At 45.1% G+C, this 20,093-nt stretch overlaps 3 protein-coding genes across 4 annotated transcripts; 2 read left to right on the top strand and 1 right to left on the bottom strand.

Moving 5' to 3' along the window:
- The first annotated feature begins 1,634 nt into the window (after positions 1 to 1,634).
- aig1 (androgen-induced 1 (H. sapiens)) lies at positions 1,635 to 10,705 on the top strand. 2 transcript variants are annotated; one of them, XM_029496877.1, is made up of 6 exons: positions 1,667 to 1,901; positions 4,077 to 4,232; positions 5,427 to 5,528; positions 9,768 to 9,883; positions 9,969 to 10,138; positions 10,306 to 10,705. In XM_029496877.1, the coding sequence occupies exons 1-6, from the start codon at positions 1,761 to 1,763 to the stop codon at positions 10,329 to 10,331; spliced, it is 711 nt and encodes a 236-aa protein (XP_029352737.1). In that variant the 5' UTR covers positions 1,667 to 1,760; the 3' UTR covers positions 10,332 to 10,705. The 2 variants fall into 2 exon arrangements, 1 of the variants encoding a protein (XP_029352737.1); XR_003840484.1 differs by lacking the exons at positions 9,969 to 10,138; positions 10,306 to 10,705 and adding an exon at positions 4,428 to 4,547 and having other exon boundaries at positions 1,635 to 1,901; positions 9,768 to 9,807.
- Positions 10,706 to 13,156: 2,451 nt separating this feature from the next.
- Positions 13,157 to 14,667, bottom strand: adat2 (adenosine deaminase tRNA specific 2). The gene is made up of 6 exons (XM_029496856.1): positions 14,446 to 14,667; positions 14,148 to 14,252; positions 13,780 to 13,930; positions 13,601 to 13,707; positions 13,453 to 13,525; positions 13,157 to 13,277 (listed from the first exon to the last, which is right to left on the bottom strand). Exons 1-6 carry the CDS (start codon positions 14,539 to 14,541, stop codon positions 13,231 to 13,233), a joined length of 579 nt encoding a protein of 192 aa, XP_029352716.1. The 5' UTR covers positions 14,542 to 14,667; the 3' UTR covers positions 13,157 to 13,230.
- Positions 14,668 to 14,789: 122 nt separating this feature from the next.
- On the top strand, positions 14,790 to 18,790 carry pex3 (peroxisomal biogenesis factor 3). The gene is made up of 12 exons (XM_029496634.1): positions 14,790 to 15,327; positions 15,791 to 15,922; positions 16,006 to 16,087; positions 16,222 to 16,265; positions 16,419 to 16,540; positions 16,639 to 16,705; positions 16,779 to 16,833; positions 17,116 to 17,266; positions 17,347 to 17,417; positions 17,489 to 17,611; positions 17,748 to 17,844; positions 18,020 to 18,790. The coding sequence occupies exons 1-12, from the start codon at positions 15,255 to 15,257 to the stop codon at positions 18,101 to 18,103; spliced, it is 1,101 nt and encodes a 366-aa protein (XP_029352494.1). The 5' UTR covers positions 14,790 to 15,254; the 3' UTR covers positions 18,104 to 18,790.
- Positions 18,791 to 20,093: the final 1,303 nt, after the last annotated feature.

The following is a 20,093-nucleotide window of genomic DNA, read 5'->3' as shown; positions in this document are numbered from 1 at the left end:
AGGTATGAAAACTGATGTGACGAAGGTTGTTAATGTTAACGGACCCTCAGTCTGATGGAGCTGGGGGGGCTGTCCTGCTGAGACCAAACGGGCTGTTCAACCATTTCTGTCAAAGCAGTCTGACCGCTGCTCCCAGCAGATGGCGGAGATCCGGCACCATTTCACAGTCCGCAAACCAAAAAATTCTTCTGTGGATGTTTAAATCACCACAGGGCGACCCAGCTGGGATGTTCTGGTGAAGCCATAACGTACATCATGTTTCTTCTGTGATGACACACACTGAGGTCCAACATGTCTCCTCTTGAAGGTTAACTTCAGCAGATGGTTCTGGACCTTTGCAGACCGGGACGTGTCCAACCAAAATAGAACTACACTCAGTCATTATGATCTGCACACACAGGAGGGCAGAACAGTTAGACAGAAAAAGAAAGCTCGACAGCTCATCAGATATCAGTGTGATTATTGTTCTCCAGCAGGTTTGAACTCATCGTGTGTGCTGGACAGTTAGTGGCAGGTTTGATCCCCACAGCGGTCACACATGTAAACACATGGACACCCAGTCATGTGAAGGCTGAGCTCGTAGTGTGTGTGTCCATCCGCCCATAAAACAGCACTACACTTCTGCTCGAGTAGCTAGGCCCAGCGTTACCGTGGCAACAGCATCACCTCTTCCCTCGCCTGCTGAGGCTCTTTTTGTTAACGTCTGTTGGCATCCTTTCTGTTCTCTCACATTAATTCACTCCTTTTTCACTTTGAATCGCTGCTTTATTGGCACAAACCAACACGATACGATGAAACTATTTAGAATCTTATATTTCTCATGTTCAGAGTGTTTTTTTATGTTTCATGTACCATCTATGTAAAACTCTGTCACGTCACTATCAAACAGGAAAAAACAGAACTATTCAAATTCAATTCTACTTGTATTGTGATCAACTGTAAGCAGACAGTGTTAAATGTAATTATGATAATAACTGACCCAAAAGGAAAACCAAAGCCTTTAGTAAAAGTGTGAAATAGAAATTGGCCAGGATGGGACTCAGAGGTCAACAGATGCTCCTTGCAGTTACGTTTTCTTTTATGTGGATGTGATGAAGAATTATTCAGCTTTACCTTTCCTGAACCTCTGCCTCCTCTCCTCAGGTTAATGGTAATGTACAATAATTGGATTTCACTGACTAACCTGATCTAATTATCAATGCGATGACAGCTCAGATCAGAACTCAGACTCTTTCAGCTCTGACGGCCTGTTGAGGCCTTAACACAGAAACTGCCTGTGACCATTCGCTTTTCTTTAACGAGAAATTCCTGTCCTGAATTAATTAATAACAAATTAAATTACACACATTGTGCTGTTTTTCCAGCCTTTACTTGGCCTTTACCTCAGTTTCTGCACCCCAAAGCTTTTTTACACAAAGAAAATAAATAAATAAAAAATACAAAAAATACGTATGTCCTTATATATATATAAAGGACATACGATAGAAATATAATTTAAAAAATATATTGAGAATTGCTTTCTACAGCACAATCAGTAACACAAATCTGCACTTGAATGCGGGAACATAAAGCAGATCATAACAATGATCATTTTATGTGACTCTAAATCAGCTGAGTTATTCAAACATTTCATGTGTTCATTTCCCCCCTGGCCGTCAGCGGGGCCGGAGCTCCGCCCCTTTGGCTCGTCACCGCGTCGTCATCATAACACGGAAGCAGCAGACGGACGGACAGGTGACTCCGGACACGGAGCGAGCATCATGGCGCTGATCCCGTCGCAGGTCCTCCGGGTCGCCATCCTGCTGTCCTACTTCTCCATCCTCTGCCACTACAGAGCTCTGGACATGCCGGCGCACCAGACCTACGGCGGCAGCTGGAAGTTCCTCACCTTCATCGACCTGGTAAGACCTCCCGCCCCCCAAAGGTGAGCTAGCGTCCGCGCGCTTTGTTCCGCCGCCATTTACCGGGTGAAGGTGTGTGATGACGTAGCTGAGGCGACTAAACCGGAACAGCTCTACGATCGAAAGATCTTCCGGTGCGGGAGCGCGCCGCGTGTACGCTGCTGGGGGGGAGCGGGACCGGGACCGGGACGTGGACGTGGACGTGGACCGGGACTAGGAACGGGATGTTGACCGGGACTAGGACCAGGACCGGGACGTTGACCTGGACGCTGCTGGGGGGGAGTGGGACCAGGACCGGGACTGAGACGTGGACCAGGACTAGGACTAGGACCGGGACTGAAACCAGGACTGAGACCTGGACCTGGACCAGGACCAGGACCAGGACCAGGACCGGGACGTTGACCTGGACGCTGCTGGGGGGGAGTGGGACCAGGACCGGGACTGAGACGTGGACCAGGACTAGGACTAGGACCGGGACTGAAACCAGGACTGAGACGTGGACCTGGACTAGGACCAGGACCGGGACGTTGACCTGGACGCTGCTGGGGGGGAGTGGGACCAGGACCGGGACTGAGACGTGGACCAGGACTAGGACCGGGACCTGGACCGGGACATTGACCGGGACCTGGACCTGGACTCCAACTGAGGCTACTGCTGAACAGCCTCAAATCTGCACTCACTCTGATGACCATTAAATCCAACTGTATTGAAGTCTATGGGAAAATGGCCTTAATCCTGGATTTATGAGTTTCTACCAAACATCATCGTCTCGTTACAACATATCCATTTCTGCCCCCACACACACTGATCATTTTCCTACCGTCCCTTAACAGTAGCTGTGCAGCTCATAAAACAATCCGCACAATAACACACTTACTCAGATATTCACCACAAAAACAAACACAAAGGCACAGATCCAGTTCAACGCAAGATGAGGCGAAACAAAATCAAACAACAAAAGTTCAAATGAAGATGGGGATGACAGCAGCACTGAGGTTTTAGTCCAGTCGTCCTCTAAAAGCTCTTTAACAGCTGAACTCTGTCAGCAACAGTGAAGTGAAATCAAATCAAGCAGTTTACACAAAAACTGGGAGGAGACACGAGTGCACACAGCTCCCATTCATACTACACAAGACGCACATACAGAACCAGCACAAAGAGGCTGCTCTGTTAGCACGTTAGCTGTAGCCTCACACAGCCTGTTAGCCACAAGCTAGCTGCAACAGGACAGTCCAGTCGACTGCGGTTGAGCATTAGATAATCATATAGTTAATAAAATGTCCAGCGAAGAAACATCAGAATGTTTTAGCTAGTGTCTGTTTAAAGGGAATGTAATCCTGTTTGTGTGTCTGTGTGTTAGAGGTCGAGAGAAGTAGCTGTCTCATATTTTCCATATTAGACGCTTCTTCCTGGTTAACCATGCTTTTAATGACCGACACACACACACGGCTACAACTCTTAATCCTTTGTGTGTGTTCGTGCACGTGCAACATGAAATCCTCTGTGATTGGTGAGTGCTTTGTTAGCATTCAGAGCCTCAGAGCTAGCTGAATTCTCATAGAGGGCCATTATATTATTAACAGGGAAGCTACATTAGGTTAGCGGTGGTGAACTGGTGCCTCCGACATGCAGCCATTCCTTCACCCCCCGGGAACACTGGACACCCCCAGAGCTGCATCCTCTTCATCGTCCTCAGCTTCATCACGGTGGACTCATCAATGGACGTGTTTGGTTACAGACAGCTTAAAGTGCTACACTCAGTCCGCTCTACGTCCTGCAGTGTTTCTCAGAGGAAGGTTCAATTTCCAGTTGTGAACCTTCAACTAGAAAAATGGACTTCAAAACTTTAAGCCACAAGAAAACAGAACAGAAACAGAAAAGAGAATGTACTGTACATAAAGACCGACCACACAAATGGAAATAATAGAAACACAAACTCTTTGTTCTTTTGAATACAGTGGAAAATAAAACTAAAATGACTGCCCATCTCTTCTTAAGGTGGATCCCTTATTGAGTCTACCTTTACAGACAGCCCAGTGAAATGTGTCGGAGCGGCTGAGTTTGATGGCACAGCAGTTTCTTCACTTTAATTTCATGTCTATAAATTTACTGTGGGAGCTCTTCCTTTTCTCCTTCCTCCTTCTCTTTGACGGGCTGAGCTGTCTGTGTGTGCAGGTGATTCAGGCGGTGTTTTTCGGATTGTGCGTCCTGATCGATGTGTCCAGTCTGCTGACGAAGGGCAGCGACAGCAGGGAGCAGGAGCGGCAGCTGAGGAAGCTGATTGGCCTGAGAGACTGGATGATGGCTGTGCTGGCCTTCCCTGTTGGAGCGGTGAGCTGGACGGATGCATGCACACGCACACACACAGAGACACAACAGCCAGAGGAAGGATCAGCTCAGCTTGCAGAAATGAGAGGCTTGAATAATGTGTTTGCAGTATATTCAGCTGTCTCTTTCTCTCCCTCCTCAAACCCCTAATTATGGAATTTTTAGCGTCTAATGTTCATTTCCTCTTTTACACATCAGAAAAACCAGCAGCTGTGAAAGTGCCTGTGTCTGTTCCAGTTGGCCACATGGTTCAGTCTGCCAGAAGGCTTTACTTAACTACAATAAACTATTCAACTGCATCTCTGCGTTGCATAAAAGGTGACTGAAGGGCTGTCCACACTCACACATGCTGCTTTATTATCTTCAGCGCTTTGTGGTCCAAACAAATATTTGGTTATTGTAAGAAACCTACACAGCGCCGACAGAGGGCCGGATTTGGGCTGACGGAGGCTGACGTGAGCGTGAACCAACAGAGAAGAGGAAACGAGTCCTCCTCTTTTCTTTCCAACAGACACTGACTTCTTTCTGAGCCTCACGCTCTTCTCACAGTGTCGGCAGTCTCTGCTCACATGGTCCGCACACAGAAACACATTCCATATTCCAGATTTCACCTGGCAAGGTGTCCTGTAGCCGACACACTGAGAAACCTGTCTGACAGGAAGCAAGTTTCGACACACACACAGCAGTTAGATGTCGTTCAGTGGACACACAGTTCAGTTTACACACAATACAATAGATGTGATTATCACCACAGCTAAGGTTGGGAAACTGAGTCAGATTGATATGGATAGTGTGTGTGTCTGTGTGCGCGCGCGCGCAAGTGTTCAGCATGCATGAGGGGGTGCAGGTACATATATCACTCTCTGACATGAGTGTGTTTCCATACTTAAGTCCATAGCATTGTGGAAAATTGTGTGTGTCTGTGTGTGTGTTTGCTGCCATGGCCGACCTGTTGAAAGCAGAGAACTTGCTGGTCAGGGTAGAATGGGGGGGGCAGAGATGACGGACAGGTAATTCCACCCCTGTCCTTCTAACGCGGTCTGGACCAGATCCAGATCACACGTGTTGCTTTGTGAGACAGGGTGGGGGATGTGTCCTGTCCCTGACCCAGATGGCTTCCTCTTCCTTCAGTGGTTCTTTTGGTGTTTAAGGTGTTTGCTAACTTTGTGTTTTTGTGTTTCCGTCTGTCTCTTATAGTTCGTGGTCTTCACATTCTGGACTCTGTACCTGTACGACAGAGACCTGGTCTACCCCAGACTGCTGGACAACTTCATTCCTCAGTGGCTCAACCACGGCATGGTGAGTTCATTGTTGGTCTGTTTGCTGAGGTTGTTGCCATCTGGACAATCAGACTTCAGATCAAATAATGACTTAACAAAACCTACGGTGGCCCGGAGGGATCAACAGACAATACACAGCTTTAAACAAATGCTTTCTAACCTCTGACAGTGTGATGGAAGTGTTTCCAGGGGACAAGAAAGAATGACGGACCCTTTTGTCCATCAAAAGCTGCATCTGTTTGCCATCAACGTCAACAGGAAAAGATTTCATGAAGGATATTGTAATGAAATCATTATTTATCATCAGTGTTAGAATGATATTTATATCTTTATGGCAGGATATCATCGTAAATGTATAGCTGATGCCAGGAGTTCTTTCATGATATAATTATTCACATTATAACACTTCACACCCTGGGACAGTTTAGATTGGGCTAATGGGGATAATGGATTCTGGAAATGAAATCATTTGCTCATGTCCCGTGGGACAGCCGGTCTGGAAACAGTACTGACACTGAAGGATGGTGTTATTTTGATTTATAGCTGCCCCTTTCTGTTTGTATTTACTTTTATCTCCACCCAAACTTTTTCAAATGTCAGTGAAGTTCATAATTTCACTTTGACATTAGATGTTTCTGTACAAATATTTGTATTGTATTTATATATACATAAATTTAAAATGATTTTTGAATCTTCCACAGCAGAAGTGGGCCTTTGTTTGGGGTTCAGTTTTTTTTAGTGTCCCCTGGAAACACTTCCCAGTGTCATGAGTATGCAGAGTCTGTTTGTGTGGTTTTGATGTGTGTTTTACTTGTCGTCTCACTGATGAAGATGTTCTGGTTCTGTTTTTGTCCGTTCCTATGTGTTGAGCCTTCAAGGCCTCCGTATCAAAGGTGGGCCGTAATAAACGGACTGACCACAGTCCGTTTTATCAATACAACAATCATTAAAACTGAAGATTTTTTTTATACAAATAAAGCAGAGGAACCCCCTGAGGTTTAAGAGTCAGTTTTGTTTTTTTGTTTTAACGAACACAGCAGTTGGCTCTAAATCATCCACAGATGTGACCTTATTTTCATTTTCTCCAGTCTCCTGTTTCTTTTGCGTTTTACCTGCGGCAGTAAAAGGATGGAACATACAGAACATCACATCAGGTGTTGGAGCGCCCCAGGTCCTGGGCTGACGTTGGATCACTGGCACTAAATGTAAAATGTGTCCCGGTTGGATCATAAACTCCTTGAAGCTCTGATCTCACCGACGGCTCAGATTTGAATAGAGCCGCTTGTCGGCTTTGATTTTCCATCTAGAGGAAGCGGGTTTAATCTAATGTTTAGACAGTGATGGACGCTCCCTGCCCGCTGTGCCACCTGATGTATAAGGCCGTCAGCTGCGTGTGTGTTTGAATCCAGGGAGATAATCGAAACATTTTCCACCAATCTGACTGCAACATGCAAATCCCGCTGATCGAACTTCCTTCGGTCGGACTGCCGTCCACCAGCGTTGTGAGGCAAGGAGGCTCCATTTCACACAACCATCACTCAGCTGAAAGAGACAGTGACAGCTTGTGTGTCTGTTCGGTGTCCTATGCTCCTTGTCCAGGAGGTGATGTAAGAGCTGAGTGGTTGCTATGGTGCCGTCGCCAAGGACCAAAACAACCAGAACAGAGAGAGAAAACGTGAGGAGCTTCATGCAAGTGTGCATGCCTTTGTGTAACATTGTGTGTGTGTTATCCAGTGGTTGTAAATATTTTGCGGTATTCCATGGTATCGCTGTTGTTTGTTTATGCTGGCTTCCACGGCAACCGTGTTGCCATTCCCACTGGAGGAGGGAGGGGTCGGGCGAAGCAGGGCGGACGAGAGAAAACGATGCAGTGTGTTAATCATGTGTTGAGCGGAGCTGCCAGCGGAGGATCGACTGCAGACTCACTCCGTTACCTGATGGGATGAATCCGCTGAGCTTTTGCTGTTTGAGGTCGAAGTGAAGCAGCTTCTGGCCTCATTATGGACTTCAAATAAAGTTCAGACAGGACAGAGGAGGGAGCATATTATATATTATTTTGGATTCCAAATGCAGAATTTTGAATATAAAGGAACATATCTAATTTTAAGGGTCCGTTACTTTTATACAAGAAGTCGTTGTTTTTATTCAAAAAAAATTTAAGATCCATATTTTAACATCTCCAGTGTTTTATTTTGAAGGGTTTATGCCATCTCCTATCTCGGGCTCCTCTCTGGAGCTCCAGGAAAAACAGGTCAGTCAGCCAATTGGGAGAGAGGATCTTGTCCTCTCCTCTGAGTTGGTCAGAGGTCAAAGGTCATCTGGGATCTACCTGTGTATGTTTCTGCTTTAAGGGAAAATCCAGGTTTTTAAAAACCAGTACGTGGCCTGACAGCATCAGCTGATCACTCAGTTAGTCTCAGCTCAGGAAACGGAGGAGCAAACTCAAAGCGGCTCGTCTGATTGGTCCTCCAGTCAACTTTATCTGATCACCCAGTGAGTCCCTCTTACATCACAGTGGACTGTGGCCCTTCGGTCCGTGGACAGTCTGGGACGTTGGAGGTTTTACGACCGGAGGAGGTTCACGTGTGTCGTTCATCTGAAGGCTCGACAGCGGCAGTGATCAGATGTATTGTTGTGTTGGAGCTTCAGTCTGAAGCCTCTCGGACCTCATCAGACCGAGTCGGGCGAGGTCACCGTCTGTTACCAGGAGACAAACACAACACAACACAAACTCTACTTTTACTGCTTTTTTTTTTTTTAGGTCCAAACTGAAATTAGTTTGTGTGTCCTCAGAAGTAAATAGTTTGTGTTGGTTCCCAATAACCAACAGGAAACAGATAATTGAGTTTGTCGTGATGCTGTTAATTTAATCATCAGTTTGGACAGAAAACAAATGAGGACAGCTGGACAGAGAGACGTAAATGCCATGAGGTGGTGAATCCAGTTCTGGAGGCACCAACATCAGATCAGACCCAGATTGTTGCCTAGTTTTCCATTAAAGGCCTGAAGTTGAAGCTCTGTTGCTTTTCAGGACGTCTTATTGTGGCAGTTAAATAGTCAGGAAAGAGGAAAGGACACCTGAAGGAGGTCATGTGATAAATCTGTCACACAATGTGTCATGGCGGCTGTTTCCCGCTTTAATTACACCTGAAGTCAGCGTTATTTATAATCATGACACTGTTGATAGGACGTCAAAGGTTATCGCTTCAGTCAGCTGTTTCCATCCAGCTGATCAGCTGAACCACTTCAACAGCCTCTTCAGCCAACGTTCAGGTCAGTTCCACCAGCTTCAGTGGAAAATGTTTGACCCCCGTGACCCCACCCACCCCCAGCTATGTGTCACTGCGTGAAATGGTTTGTCCCATTTTAGTCCCAGACCGCAGGATCAAACCACTGCTGTTTGCTGAAGGGGGGATTTTCCACAGAGACAGAAATCTGGCTGCATGAGCGAAACCACAAACCTTGACTGTGAGGGGGGCACAACAGAGAGAGGGAGGGAGAGACCTCGAAACAAAGCGAGAGAGAGGGACAGCGGGAATAAAAGAAAGTATTATTTAGGAGCAGTGAGTCTTCTCCCCAGAGAGAATAAACCTAAACATGACCAGGAGACTGGAATCCCACTGAGGCACTCTGGGAAAAACTGCAGCGTCAGGGTGTGTGTGTGTGTGTGTGTGTAATGATGGGAGGGAAACCTACAATTTAAAGCCCCTGGGGGGCAGATCTCCCTGGGCCCCCAGGGCCCCCAGGGCCCAGCAGTCTCCAAGCTCTCATTTCTGTTTCAAATTTTTCGTCTCATCGCCCAAAAAACTGACGGTGAACTGATGAGTTGAACGGCTTCTGATCTAAGACCGGCCCGAACCTGTAAGACTGCAGGTTCCATTCACCTTCATCATCATCATCACCAAACACTCTGGGAACAATTAAAATATAGGAGAATTTCAGTTTCTGTTTTTCCTCTTTGTAACACAAGGCAGAGCTGGAGAGCAAAGACACACAAACTCCCCAACACAACAGGCATAATCGTCTCAGCAGAGTTGAGACCTCTTACCTCACTTGCACTCTCAGGAGCACAGCTGTGTGTGTGTGTGTGTGTGTGAGTGACTCCATCAGCTGGCCAATGACACAACAGCAGAGAACATGTAGTCAGTCCAGGGATTTGAACCTTCTGTGGTTGAGGTGACAGCTAACCACTGATCCACTGTGCCGCCTCTACCAAACAAAACATGACGTTAATGTTTCCTCTGTCCTTGTCTATTAGCACACCACTGTTCTGCCTTTCATCATCATCGAGATGCGGACCACCCACCATCGGTATCCCAGCAGGTCATGGGGCCTGGCCGCTGTTTGCTGCTTCGGCATAGGATACGTTCTCTGGTTGGTTTCACAGTGCTCACACACCCGGTTTGTTTGACTCATCCATTTTAGTCTTGACTAATGCTCTGTGGCCCCGCCCCCTCAGGACATGTTGGGTGCACCAGGTGACAGGTGTGTGGGTGTACCCGGTGCTGGAGCGCATCACGCCGCTGGCCCGAGTCGTCTTCTTCAGCACCATGATGGTGGTGATCGGCGTCTTCTACGTGCTCGGGGAGATCCTCAACAGCTACATCTGGGACCAGCCGCACAACACAGGTACCAATCACATACCAAGGTCTACACAATAACACAAAACAGTTGTGATCAGCTGCACAACACGGGCTTCTACAACAGTGGAAGAGATGAGTTTAAAACTGAAGGTCGCGCCCCTTCCTCTCCCCTAACCCTCCTCTTTGTGTGTCTTTTTTTTTTTTTTTTTTAAGAAAAGGAAAAGGTCAAAGGTGAATGAATCAGAATTGGCAGCGGTCTGAAAGGAGGATGAGATGGCTCCGCCTGTCCAGGACATCACAGGAACAAAACTAAGCTTCTTCTCTGGACTGATCTTTGAACTCTAATAAACATCAGAAACAACAGAATCATCAGTTAAACATAAATCCAGAAAAAAGCAACAGATGAAGAAGTTTGTTTTTTTTTTGGGCTTGATTATGTTGTGGACAGTGATGCACAATAAATATACAACATCCATCCAAACATAACGCACAGAGACACACACAAACTGTTTGTAATGACTGCATTGAAAATCCTCAACTTCAATAATGTGATGAACGTTTTATGTTTCTATGTTTGTCTGTAAAACGACTAATAAAGTTTGAGTGAAATGTCCATCAATTCAAAGTCTGAGAGAAATCTTGACCTCCTGTGTGGTCCAGTCAGGTTCAGGTTCTAAAGACCCCTGATCGAACCCATACGTCTCCTGTTGTTTCCATGGTTACCATCAGTCTGAAGATGGTTCCTTTGGAAGGATCCTTCACATGTGTCCTTCTGCCGGGACATGGAAGGATCTGACAGGTTGATGCTCAGCGGCCAAACGTATCCCATGATTCATTGGGCACCTCATTGAGCATGACATGGCAGCAAAGAACAACTAAGACCTTAAAACCTCTTAATTTTGTTTTTGTTTTTTTTTATTTATTTTTTTTAATGAAAAGCAATGTGTTGCTAGGCAACAGGAGCAAAGCTTTCTGGGAACAGCTGGTGACACGAAGTGAAACATCTGTATTTCTGAACAGAGTCATTTTGGTGTTTCATTAAAGATCCAGATCTCATTTTAAAGGTTTAAATCTAGTAACAACAGGCCAGTCAGCCAATCAGAGGAGAGGATCCTCTGATTGGATGTTTAACATCCACCTTTAGACTTTTGGGGAGCAGAGATAACACTTTTAAAGGTACAGTGTAAAAAACAAAACAAAGAAAAACAACCTGCCCTTACATCACTTCCTGTAAGACTAACCCACCTGCCTCCCTCTTCAACACAAACCAACACTGCACTGGCAAAAACGCATTAAAGTGAAGTTTGTTTTTCTCTCACAATCAGACAACGTGACATCTGACATTACACCACTTCTTCTAGATGTTCGACAACATGTGTGTGTGTGTGTGTGTGTGTGTGTGTGAGAGACTGTCAGTTTAGAAAGGAGACTTTGACACAACACACTGTTCATTAGCACATAACAGCTAATTCTACACAGTGTGTGTGTCCTCATTAACATGTCTACTCCTCCACTATGAGGTGTCACATCAAAACATTCAGGAATATTCTGCGCTGCATTAATTAGCATAGATTTCCATGTTAACAAGTAGAGAGGAGCCGGACAGCAGCACGTGACCCGACAAAAACAAAAACGGAAATATAGTTGCAAGCAGCAATTACAGGGTCCAAGCCTGATAATCTGAGGAGAGTTCTAAAGCCATTTACAAACAATTTGAAATCAAACATTCCACTGTCCAATCAATAATCATAAATGGACAATTTTCCATTTAAACCTGATTAGAATGTCCCAGCAAATTCAACCACAAAGCTAACATTTGATACTCAAACACATTTCTAAGAATGCCATGGTCACATTGAGGAAGTAATAGGAGTCTCTTGCAACAACCAATGTTCAAAGTGTACGAATCAACAGTTTCAAAGTCACTTCATGAACCCCCTGCACTCAAAAGATAATTAAAATCACAATTGAAGTCTATCAGAAGAAGTGGAACAGATTTTACATTTATCTTTTTAACTGAAAACAAACTCCATCAATTCACTCTTTTTAAATCAAAATGAGTATTTCAATAATTAAATCACATTGTGTCGATCAGAACATGATGATAGCATGGTAGCTAACCTGAGCTAGCTTAGCGGCTACCATTAGCGCGTTAGCTTGCGAGCTTTGTAAAGTAATTGTTCCACATCACAACGACACAGCAGCAACACGGTGTGTTAAACATCTCTGCAGCTCAGACTGATTTTATGAACGTACTGTATCTCAGTAGCAGCATTTCTCACCAGCCAACATCAACAAGCTAATTAAGCGATGTAGCCTGTTAGCATTTAGCACTGCTCTTACCGGAGTCCAGGCCTTAAATGGTCGAAGCGACTTCAGACTCTCTCCTAATAAACAAAACCTTTATCAATACACTCCGTTCATATAAATGAATAGTTTGTGAGCTGTATACCACGTTTCTTACCCAGGCCAAGCTCAAAATGACGTTTCAATCGGCCCAACTGCTCTGGAGATGTCGTTTTTGCTTAAATCGTCATTATGCAAATTAGTTCAAAATCCAATATGGCGGATTTGAATGGGCCAAGTGGAAAATGTACTCCTTCTAATGAACCTGGATACCAAGTTTGGTGACTTTTGGTCAAAGGGGCCAAGGGGCATGACCTTTTGAAAATGGCTGCCAGGTCCTGTGACCTATGGACACCAGCTTGTACACAATCGATCAGGACATGATCCTCTACTATCATACCTAATTTGCTGACTTCTCGATGAACGGTCTGATTTTATGGGCAGAAGAAAAGCGGCGGAATAATAATAATCTGAGCAGAAACAATTGTGATCTGAATTGTATCGTGTGTGTGTGTGTGATGTGACAGGAAGTGTCCCTAACCCTACATTTCACATTTCTCAAGAGGAAAAACAAACAATCACCTCTAACACCTGATTCTAAAATAAAGTCCTGGTTTTGGTCTCGAGTCCATCTCCTCTTGTTTGCCCAGTGAAGGTGTTATTCATTGACCTCTTGCTCCCCCTGCTGGCGGATAGACAACTTTACAACAACACAACAGCCCATTTAACATCGTTTATTAAATCACAAGAAGCAGAAAAAGGTAAAACTAAGAAACGATAAGATCGTATGTCTCAGGACTCTGGAAGATCTTTGTCCTTCCTGGTTTTGGGTTTTGGTGCTGAAACAGACAAAATTAGAGCCTATGAGAGAAGAATTAAAATGAAGGAAAGAAAGAAGACAAATAAAGATAAACAACAAAAAACAAAGAAATGAAGAGAGAAACTTCAAATGCAAGAAGAGATGATGTAAGATGGGAAGACAGAAGAAGAGAGAGAGAAGGAAGGAAGAATCACCATTTGGATTCTCCTGTTTGTAGAAACTCTTCAACATCTCTACAGCTTCTTCTGCTCTGTGACCTGAAACACACTGAACACACACACATGGACACACATTAAAGCCAACAACCATCATACCACAACAACGACAAACACACAAACGCACTTTGAACGTGGCTCCAGTTTGAGGTAAATCTGCAGAGGACACGTCCAGGACTGACCCGCAGCCTCCAAACCGCTCATTCCTGCAACCGAACACGACCACGGGGACATCTGAGCGCCAGTGAAGGAATAACTGTTACACTGAAACACGCTCACACACAATCACTCAGCACAACAGGATACTGAGGAGGCGCAGGGCTGCGGCGCACATGATGCACGGCTCCACAGTGACGTACAGGGCGCTTTGTTCACAAACGCTCTGCACATCCTGCTTGCTACGGTGACACCAGTCCAGGAGCTGGTCCAGAGCGACCATCTCAGCATGACGAGTTGCCTGGAAACACACAAATTAACACCACACTAAAACACACTAACACACTAAAATTAGCAAAATAAACAAAAACATGACAATTCATCATCAATGTTATTAATCGGACATTAATTTGGATGAAACTATGTTTGAACTTGAAGGCTCTTTGACTCCTGATGGATCTCGATCTCAAACTTTCTCAACTATAAAAATAGAAAAACTAAACATTCATTCTTCCTACATTTTTGGTCTCGTTGACTTCGTTCCGTCCTTTTCCCACAACCTCATCATTGTACACCATCAGACACCCGACAGGAACTTCTCCGTTCTCCAGAGCTTCTCTGGCCTGCAGACACATTCAGGTTGATATTCATACTGCTCACCTGATCATATTGTTCGTGTTCAGCAACCACTTCTTCAGGTTTACTGAGTAAATCACATTTTCCCATAGACTTCAATACAATCTGATTTTAGTTTTTTTTTTCAGCGGATAGAAAGAAGTTTTAAGTAAAGAGTTGTAATAATAATAATTTCCCCACCATGTCAAAGGCCTTGGCCATCCACTTCTCTATGTCATCATCACATGGACAAAAATTCTCCGCTGACGTAGCTTCCCTTCCTCCCTGCGTTCCCATGGTAACCTGTACGACTGCCCAGCTGACCTCTGACCTCTGACCTGAAGGAGGTTCATGTGGGGTTCATGCTGCTAACCCTAACCCTATCAGTTTGGATTCCAGTTTCCGTCCCCCACGCTTCACGCACTCACAATGAAGGGGGAAGATAATACAGGAGGGAACACTTCCGCAGACGCGCAGTAGAGCTTCCGGGGCGGCAGCATACCGGAAGTAAAGGCGCGTTATTTATAATATAAAGGCATCGTTTGAGGCGGTTGTTTATTTCATTTTATTTGTTTAATCAAACTTACCGCGAAAAGACTTTTATTCATTAACACGCAATGTTGGCTAATATTCGTGTAAGCATCCATTTAATAGTTGTAATTCCTATACAATATAAGTAGAAGCCGCTGTTTGAACAGATAGCGATATTAAATACTTAATAATCAAAGTTTCACCCGAAAATGAATTAACATTTCGATATAAAACGAGTTTTGATGAGCTATTGTTTTATTTTTCTGCCTGTGGTCGGTACCTTTTATTCTGAAAGACTCAGCTCTTCGTGTTTTCTTTTGAAATTACAACCAAAATGACGTCCGGTGCTCGGATTGATAGCATGTTAGCATGTTAGCATGTAGCCGCAGCTCAGATGAGATGTCAGTGAAATATTTGAAGTGAAAACACGGACAGTCTTTTCTTGGGGCTTTGAGTTGTGCCTCCTTCGGTGACTCAGAATGTTTTCGTCTGTTTGGGATTTTATTAAACGTCACAGAAGGAAGTTCATTTTCGCCGGAGCTGCAGTTGGAGGTAACTGCTGCTGCTGTTAGCTTCCAGGCTAACAGATCACAGCTGGATAAACTCACAGTAACGTGTTTACTTTAACTTTAACACTATCGGAATAACGTGTTGTGTGTGTTTAACGTGACAGTATTTATTTAACTGTGTTTTTAAATGACTTGGACTGATTGACGTTTAGTTGACCAGGAAAAGCTTCTTTCATTTGGCAGAAAGTTGAATGGACTTTGGTTTGACTCGACACGTTAGCATGTTGAAGCTAAGCTGCTTTAATATGCAGGTGTTAGCTGCTGAACAGTCTCTGATTTGTCTGTTCAAACCTTCGTTCATTTCCTCATTGTTCAGTGCAGGATCTTTTTCCATTTCGTTAAGCAGTGGACATTCTTGGTCCCAAAGTGTTGTTGAACTTTCATTATTTCTAAATGGTGCTTGGTAGAAGTCACCCCCCTTCCTCTCCTCTGGTGACCCTCCCCAGGGGTGTATTTCCTGGGTAAATATGCCCAGAAGAAGCTCAGGGAGCTCCAGGAGAGGGAGGCCACGGAGTACATCGCTCAGGCCAGAAGACAGTTCCACTTTGAGAGCAACCAGAGGACCTGCAACATGACGGGTGACACATCAGTCCTGAGTATTAACGCTCCAGAAGTCTGCCTCAGCTGTTGGACTTGACCGTTGTGTGTTTGTGTGTCACAGTGTTGTCCATGCTCCCCCCACTGAGAGAAGCCATTGTCACACAACTCAACTCAGAAAATCTCACAGTACTACTGAAGACCAAGTGAGGAGAAGAGCCTGTTATCAGTTCAATCAATGGATCACTTCTTTTTAGACTGCTGTGATTGTTTCTGCTGCATCCTAAGAAGGGTTTGATGTTAAACTGACAGTCATGCAGCTTTTTCTTCTGCCCCACAGACCAGCCAATAAATTGGAGATCTGGGAGGATTTGAAGATCATCAGTAAGTTCCCTTCGATCAGACAGCACCATAGTTTGAAGTCAGGAATGAATTGAATTCAAATCAGCTATAAATAATCTCATGAATTAGCTTTCTTAGTGTTCGACTCCAGATCGGAGACCCAGTGTTTGATCTTAAACGTGTCATCGTGTCCAGGTTTTACTCGCACCATCGTTGCCGTCTACAGCACTTGTATGCTGGTGGTTTTACTGAGAGTCCAACTGAACATCATCGGAGGATATCTGTACCTGGACAACTCTATAGGGAAGAACGGAGCGGTGAGGAGCTCGCTGATGGTTTCAGATATTTGTTTTAGTTTTCAAAAGCATTTGAAAAGAGGATATTTAATGTTTACTTTGTTTGTGTTGTCCTCCAGTGTCCTGTGGCTCCGCCCAATGTCCAGCAGCAGTACTTGTCCAGTATCCAGCATCTACTCGGAGATGGTAGGATGGACATCAGTGTCTTGTTCAGTCCAGTGTGTCAGTTAGTAATCCTCCTGTCTGTCTGTTTGTTCAGGTTTGACAGAGCTGATGATGGTTGTGAAGAGAGCAGTGCAGAACTCACTGGGAGGGTGAGTCGTTTCTATATTCATTGTTTACTCTTTAAGACATAAGAAAATAGTACAATAAAGAATTTCCTTGACTTTAAGGTGATGTCAAATTTATAAATTACTTCTACCAAACATTTAAAACTCAAATTAGAGTTGTAAAGATGGAACAGCAGAAACAAAACAAGGGAAAACGTCACCAAGTCCAGACCAATCAGACAGCAGTTTTAAATGACCAATCAGAATAATCCCTGATTTCTGTAAAGTGTATTTGTTGCTGTTGTGTGTGCGCCTGTGCATCCCCAGTGTGTCCCTGAAGCAGAGTCTGTCCCTGCTGGAGCTGGAGCAGCAGCTGGGCTGGATCCGGGCGGAGGTGGAGGTGGGGTCAGAGGCGGTTTCAGGTCGCTCTCTGTCCTGGTTCATGTTGGCTGATGATGAGAATGCACTCGTTGACCAGGTCACTGCATAGACACGCAAAGAACACGAGTGTCAGCAGACTCTGCTGCTCAGCGTGTAACCGTGTTGTCTCCTCTGCAGGCATGTGGACTGACAGAGAATGACGTCATGACCATCAGGCTGCTGAATGAGACCAGGGATATGTTGGACAGGTAAACCCCGCCCACCTTTCCAATCTATGCGTTTACCTGGGAACGTCCTGAATGTGTGTGTCTGGTTGCAGCCCTGACTTCACCACTGTCTTGAACGCTTGTTTGAACCGGGGCTTCTCTCGTCTCCTTGACAACCTGGCTGAGTTCTTCCGCCCTCCTCCCGGTGACTCCGCCCCCACCTCAGCACCTGACAGGTGAGCCACTGGAGCGAGGACTGTTTGTATTTGACACAAAAAAAAAAAGATAAGTTCTTTTCACATTTAGTGGGAGTTTATTCTGTTTCCTGCTAAAACCTGTAAGTCGATCAAAGATCTGTGTGCGTGTGTCCAGTCTGTCTGTAGTCAGTCTGCCGCTGGCGAAGATCATCCCCATCATCAACGGTCAGATAAACACCATCTGCAGTGAGACTCCCAGTCACTTTGTTCAGGTAAACTGGTTGTTATTTTCAGTCAGACTCACCTGTCTGAGTCTGCCATTTTTAGGTCTGAGCAGGTTTATCAGGTCAGTTACACAGTCAGGGCATTAACATGACGCACCAGGAAGTGTGATTGGTTGGTTCTCTCCCTCCTCCTGTCGGTCGGCCGGTCTGGTGGTTTCTGCAGGACCTGCTGCTGAATGACCAGGTGAAGGAGTTTGCAGCCAACGTCTACGAGACCTTCAGCGCGCCACAGGAGCTGCAGAAATAATGACCAGCAGCAGCTGGTCATCATTTGGCGGTAGTGGAAACGTCCACATTGAAAACATTGATAGGCTGCGTCTTCTGAGAGTGGGCGGCGCCCTGATGGATTAGCGACACGGTGAAGGAGGGAAGGACTTTCATTGAGGTCGTAGTCACCAAAGAGCCTGAGATAGACACTGGAGACGCAGCCTCAGGGGATCCAGAGTCCTTTAATTCACCCTGAGAGGGGGGAAGATGCTGAAAGTGTGCAGATTGTGGCGCCACTGATCTGACTTGGTCTCCATGGTGACGATGACATGACTTTAATTAATTGAATCAGGTCTTAGGATGAATTTACTCTTTTCTATCAGTGATGGTGAGTGTTCAGACAGATTCTCCCAGTTTTAAACTGCACCATCGCAAAAAAAACCCGAAAAACTTTTGATTGAAGTCAGCTGATGTGTCATTGGCTTGTGAAAACAAAAAGATAAGCAAACCAGAACCAGAACCAGAATCTCGTTTTATCGTCTTGGAGGTTCTTCAATTAGCTTCTTTTTTTTGCACTTTTCATAGTGAGAATATCAGGACAAACTGAAGGTATCAACTTCAATATTTAGTGTTCAAATGTATCTTTCTACATGTATACAAAAGGAGACATTCACAATAAAACATTTACACCCAGTGAAAATATAAACATGCAGTTGGTCTATGTGGTCCGTCCAGCAGGGGGCGCTCTCCCTCTTCTGTTCCTTGGATTTAGATTATTTAGTTTGGAGAGGAGCATAGATTTAAATTCAGTTGGCCCAGAAAGAACACATAGGGGGACCCACCAGGCGGTGCCTGGTTTCTGGTTCCAGTCCAGCTGATTGTGGGTCAGTGGTCACCTGTTGCAGGTTTTTCTGATTAAAACAGCATCACTGCAGCACCTCTCAGGTAGAGAGAGAGCTCATGGAAAGTTTCTGCCCAGCAGGAAGAGATTTCTTTCAGCCTGTGATTCATGAAGAGTTAAACATAAACACTCCCAGTGGGTTTCAGGTGAACTCAGGAGACATCAGGTGATCATGATTGTCCCAGAGCTGAATGATAAACTATTTCCTGTCTGGACCTCACCACAGAGCAGCAGGGACCAGGATCTGGTCCAGCCTGTTGGAAAACAGCTGGTGGTGTCGGAGCTCTGACTCAGCGATGTTTTTTCATCAGTAATGAACTGAGCTGAATGGAAAAGTCATGAAGTTACAACCTGATTTTATTTCACAGCATCATGGGACAGACCAAGAACACAAGGCTCTCACTCATAGTTTGAACCATATTTAGGAATATCTTAAAATCTAAAAGTGTGTTCATAAGACACTCTCTGCTGCTGGTTTTCAGTCTTGAAGGTTCGGGACTTTAATCCCGACCGTCTGAAAACAGTCAGTGTTTGAAGGAACTTAATGTTTTACCTCTCGGCCTTTGGGGGGGAGCACCTGACGCATGGTGTGGGTCATTGCAGGAAGGAGGAAGAGTTTAAATCAGCAGCAGCAGAGTCTGTTTGTCTCCACCTAAAGATTAATCAGTTCTTCCAGTTTATTCACCCACCTTCCAAACATGGTCGGATATTTCCTCATGAAGATGATGGATGTTGAATGTTTGTGCTCGTGTGCTCTGACAGTTTTTCCCACAGGTTTCTCCTCAGCCTTTATCTCTGGTAAATCCCTGTGGGGCCTTTTGAAACAGCTTATCATGTTGAATGTGCAAACAGTGGAAAAAGCCAGCGAGGAAAAAATTATATCAGCAGCCATGAAAGCAAAATGCCACACAGAAGTACAAGGGTCAGCACCTCGGGGGGGGGGAGGGGGCATCGATACACCAATCAATCCTCCGCTTTATTGATTCATGATGAGCTATATTCAGACTGTTTGTTTCTTCCTGGTTCAGTGTCAGTCATGATGATGTCATCCTGACTCCTGACCTCTTCCAGCTGTATGTTCAAACTTCTCCGTCCTGGACCTGGACTCTGGGGTTGGGGTGGGAAGCCA

Source organism: Echeneis naucrates, chromosome 24 (genome assembly GCF_900963305.1).
Source record: "Echeneis naucrates chromosome 24, fEcheNa1.1, whole genome shotgun sequence".
Taxonomy (NCBI): domain Eukaryota; kingdom Metazoa; phylum Chordata; class Actinopteri; order Carangiformes; family Echeneidae; genus Echeneis; species Echeneis naucrates.
This window is presented reverse-complemented; position numbering and strand designations above follow the sequence as displayed.

Bases quoted from the DNA above. Each gene is read 5' to 3' on its own strand.
- aig1 (XM_029496877.1), top strand. From the start codon at position 1,761: ATGGCGCTGATCCCGTCGCAGGTCCTCCGGGTCGCCATCCTGCTGTCC. The intron at 1,902-4,076 runs GTAAGACCTCCC...CTGTGTGTGCAG, and splicing joins TCCTCACCTTCATCGACCTG to GTGATTCAGGCGGTGTTTTT. The intron at 10,139-10,305 runs GTACCAATCACA...TTTTTTTTTAAG, and splicing joins GGACCAGCCGCACAACACAG to AAAAGGAAAAGGTCAAAGGT.
- adat2 (XM_029496856.1), bottom strand. From the start codon at position 14,541: ATGGGAACGCAGGGAGGAAGGGAAGCTACGTCAGCGGAGAATTTTTGT. The intron at 14,253-14,445 runs GTGGGGAAATTA...ATGTGTCTGCAG, and splicing joins TGGCCAAGGCCTTTGACATG to GCCAGAGAAGCTCTGGAGAA. The intron at 13,526-13,600 runs GTGCGTTTGTGT...GTGTGTGTTCAG, and splicing joins AAACTGGAGCCACGTTCAAA to TGTGTTTCAGGTCACAGAGC.
- pex3 (XM_029496634.1), top strand. From the start codon at position 15,255: ATGTTTTCGTCTGTTTGGGATTTTATTAAACGTCACAGAAGGAAGTTC. The intron at 16,266-16,418 runs GTAAGTTCCCTT...CATCGTGTCCAG, and splicing joins GGAGGATTTGAAGATCATCA to GTTTTACTCGCACCATCGTT. The intron at 16,834-17,115 runs GTGAGTCGTTTC...GTGCATCCCCAG, and splicing joins GTGCAGAACTCACTGGGAGG to TGTGTCCCTGAAGCAGAGTC.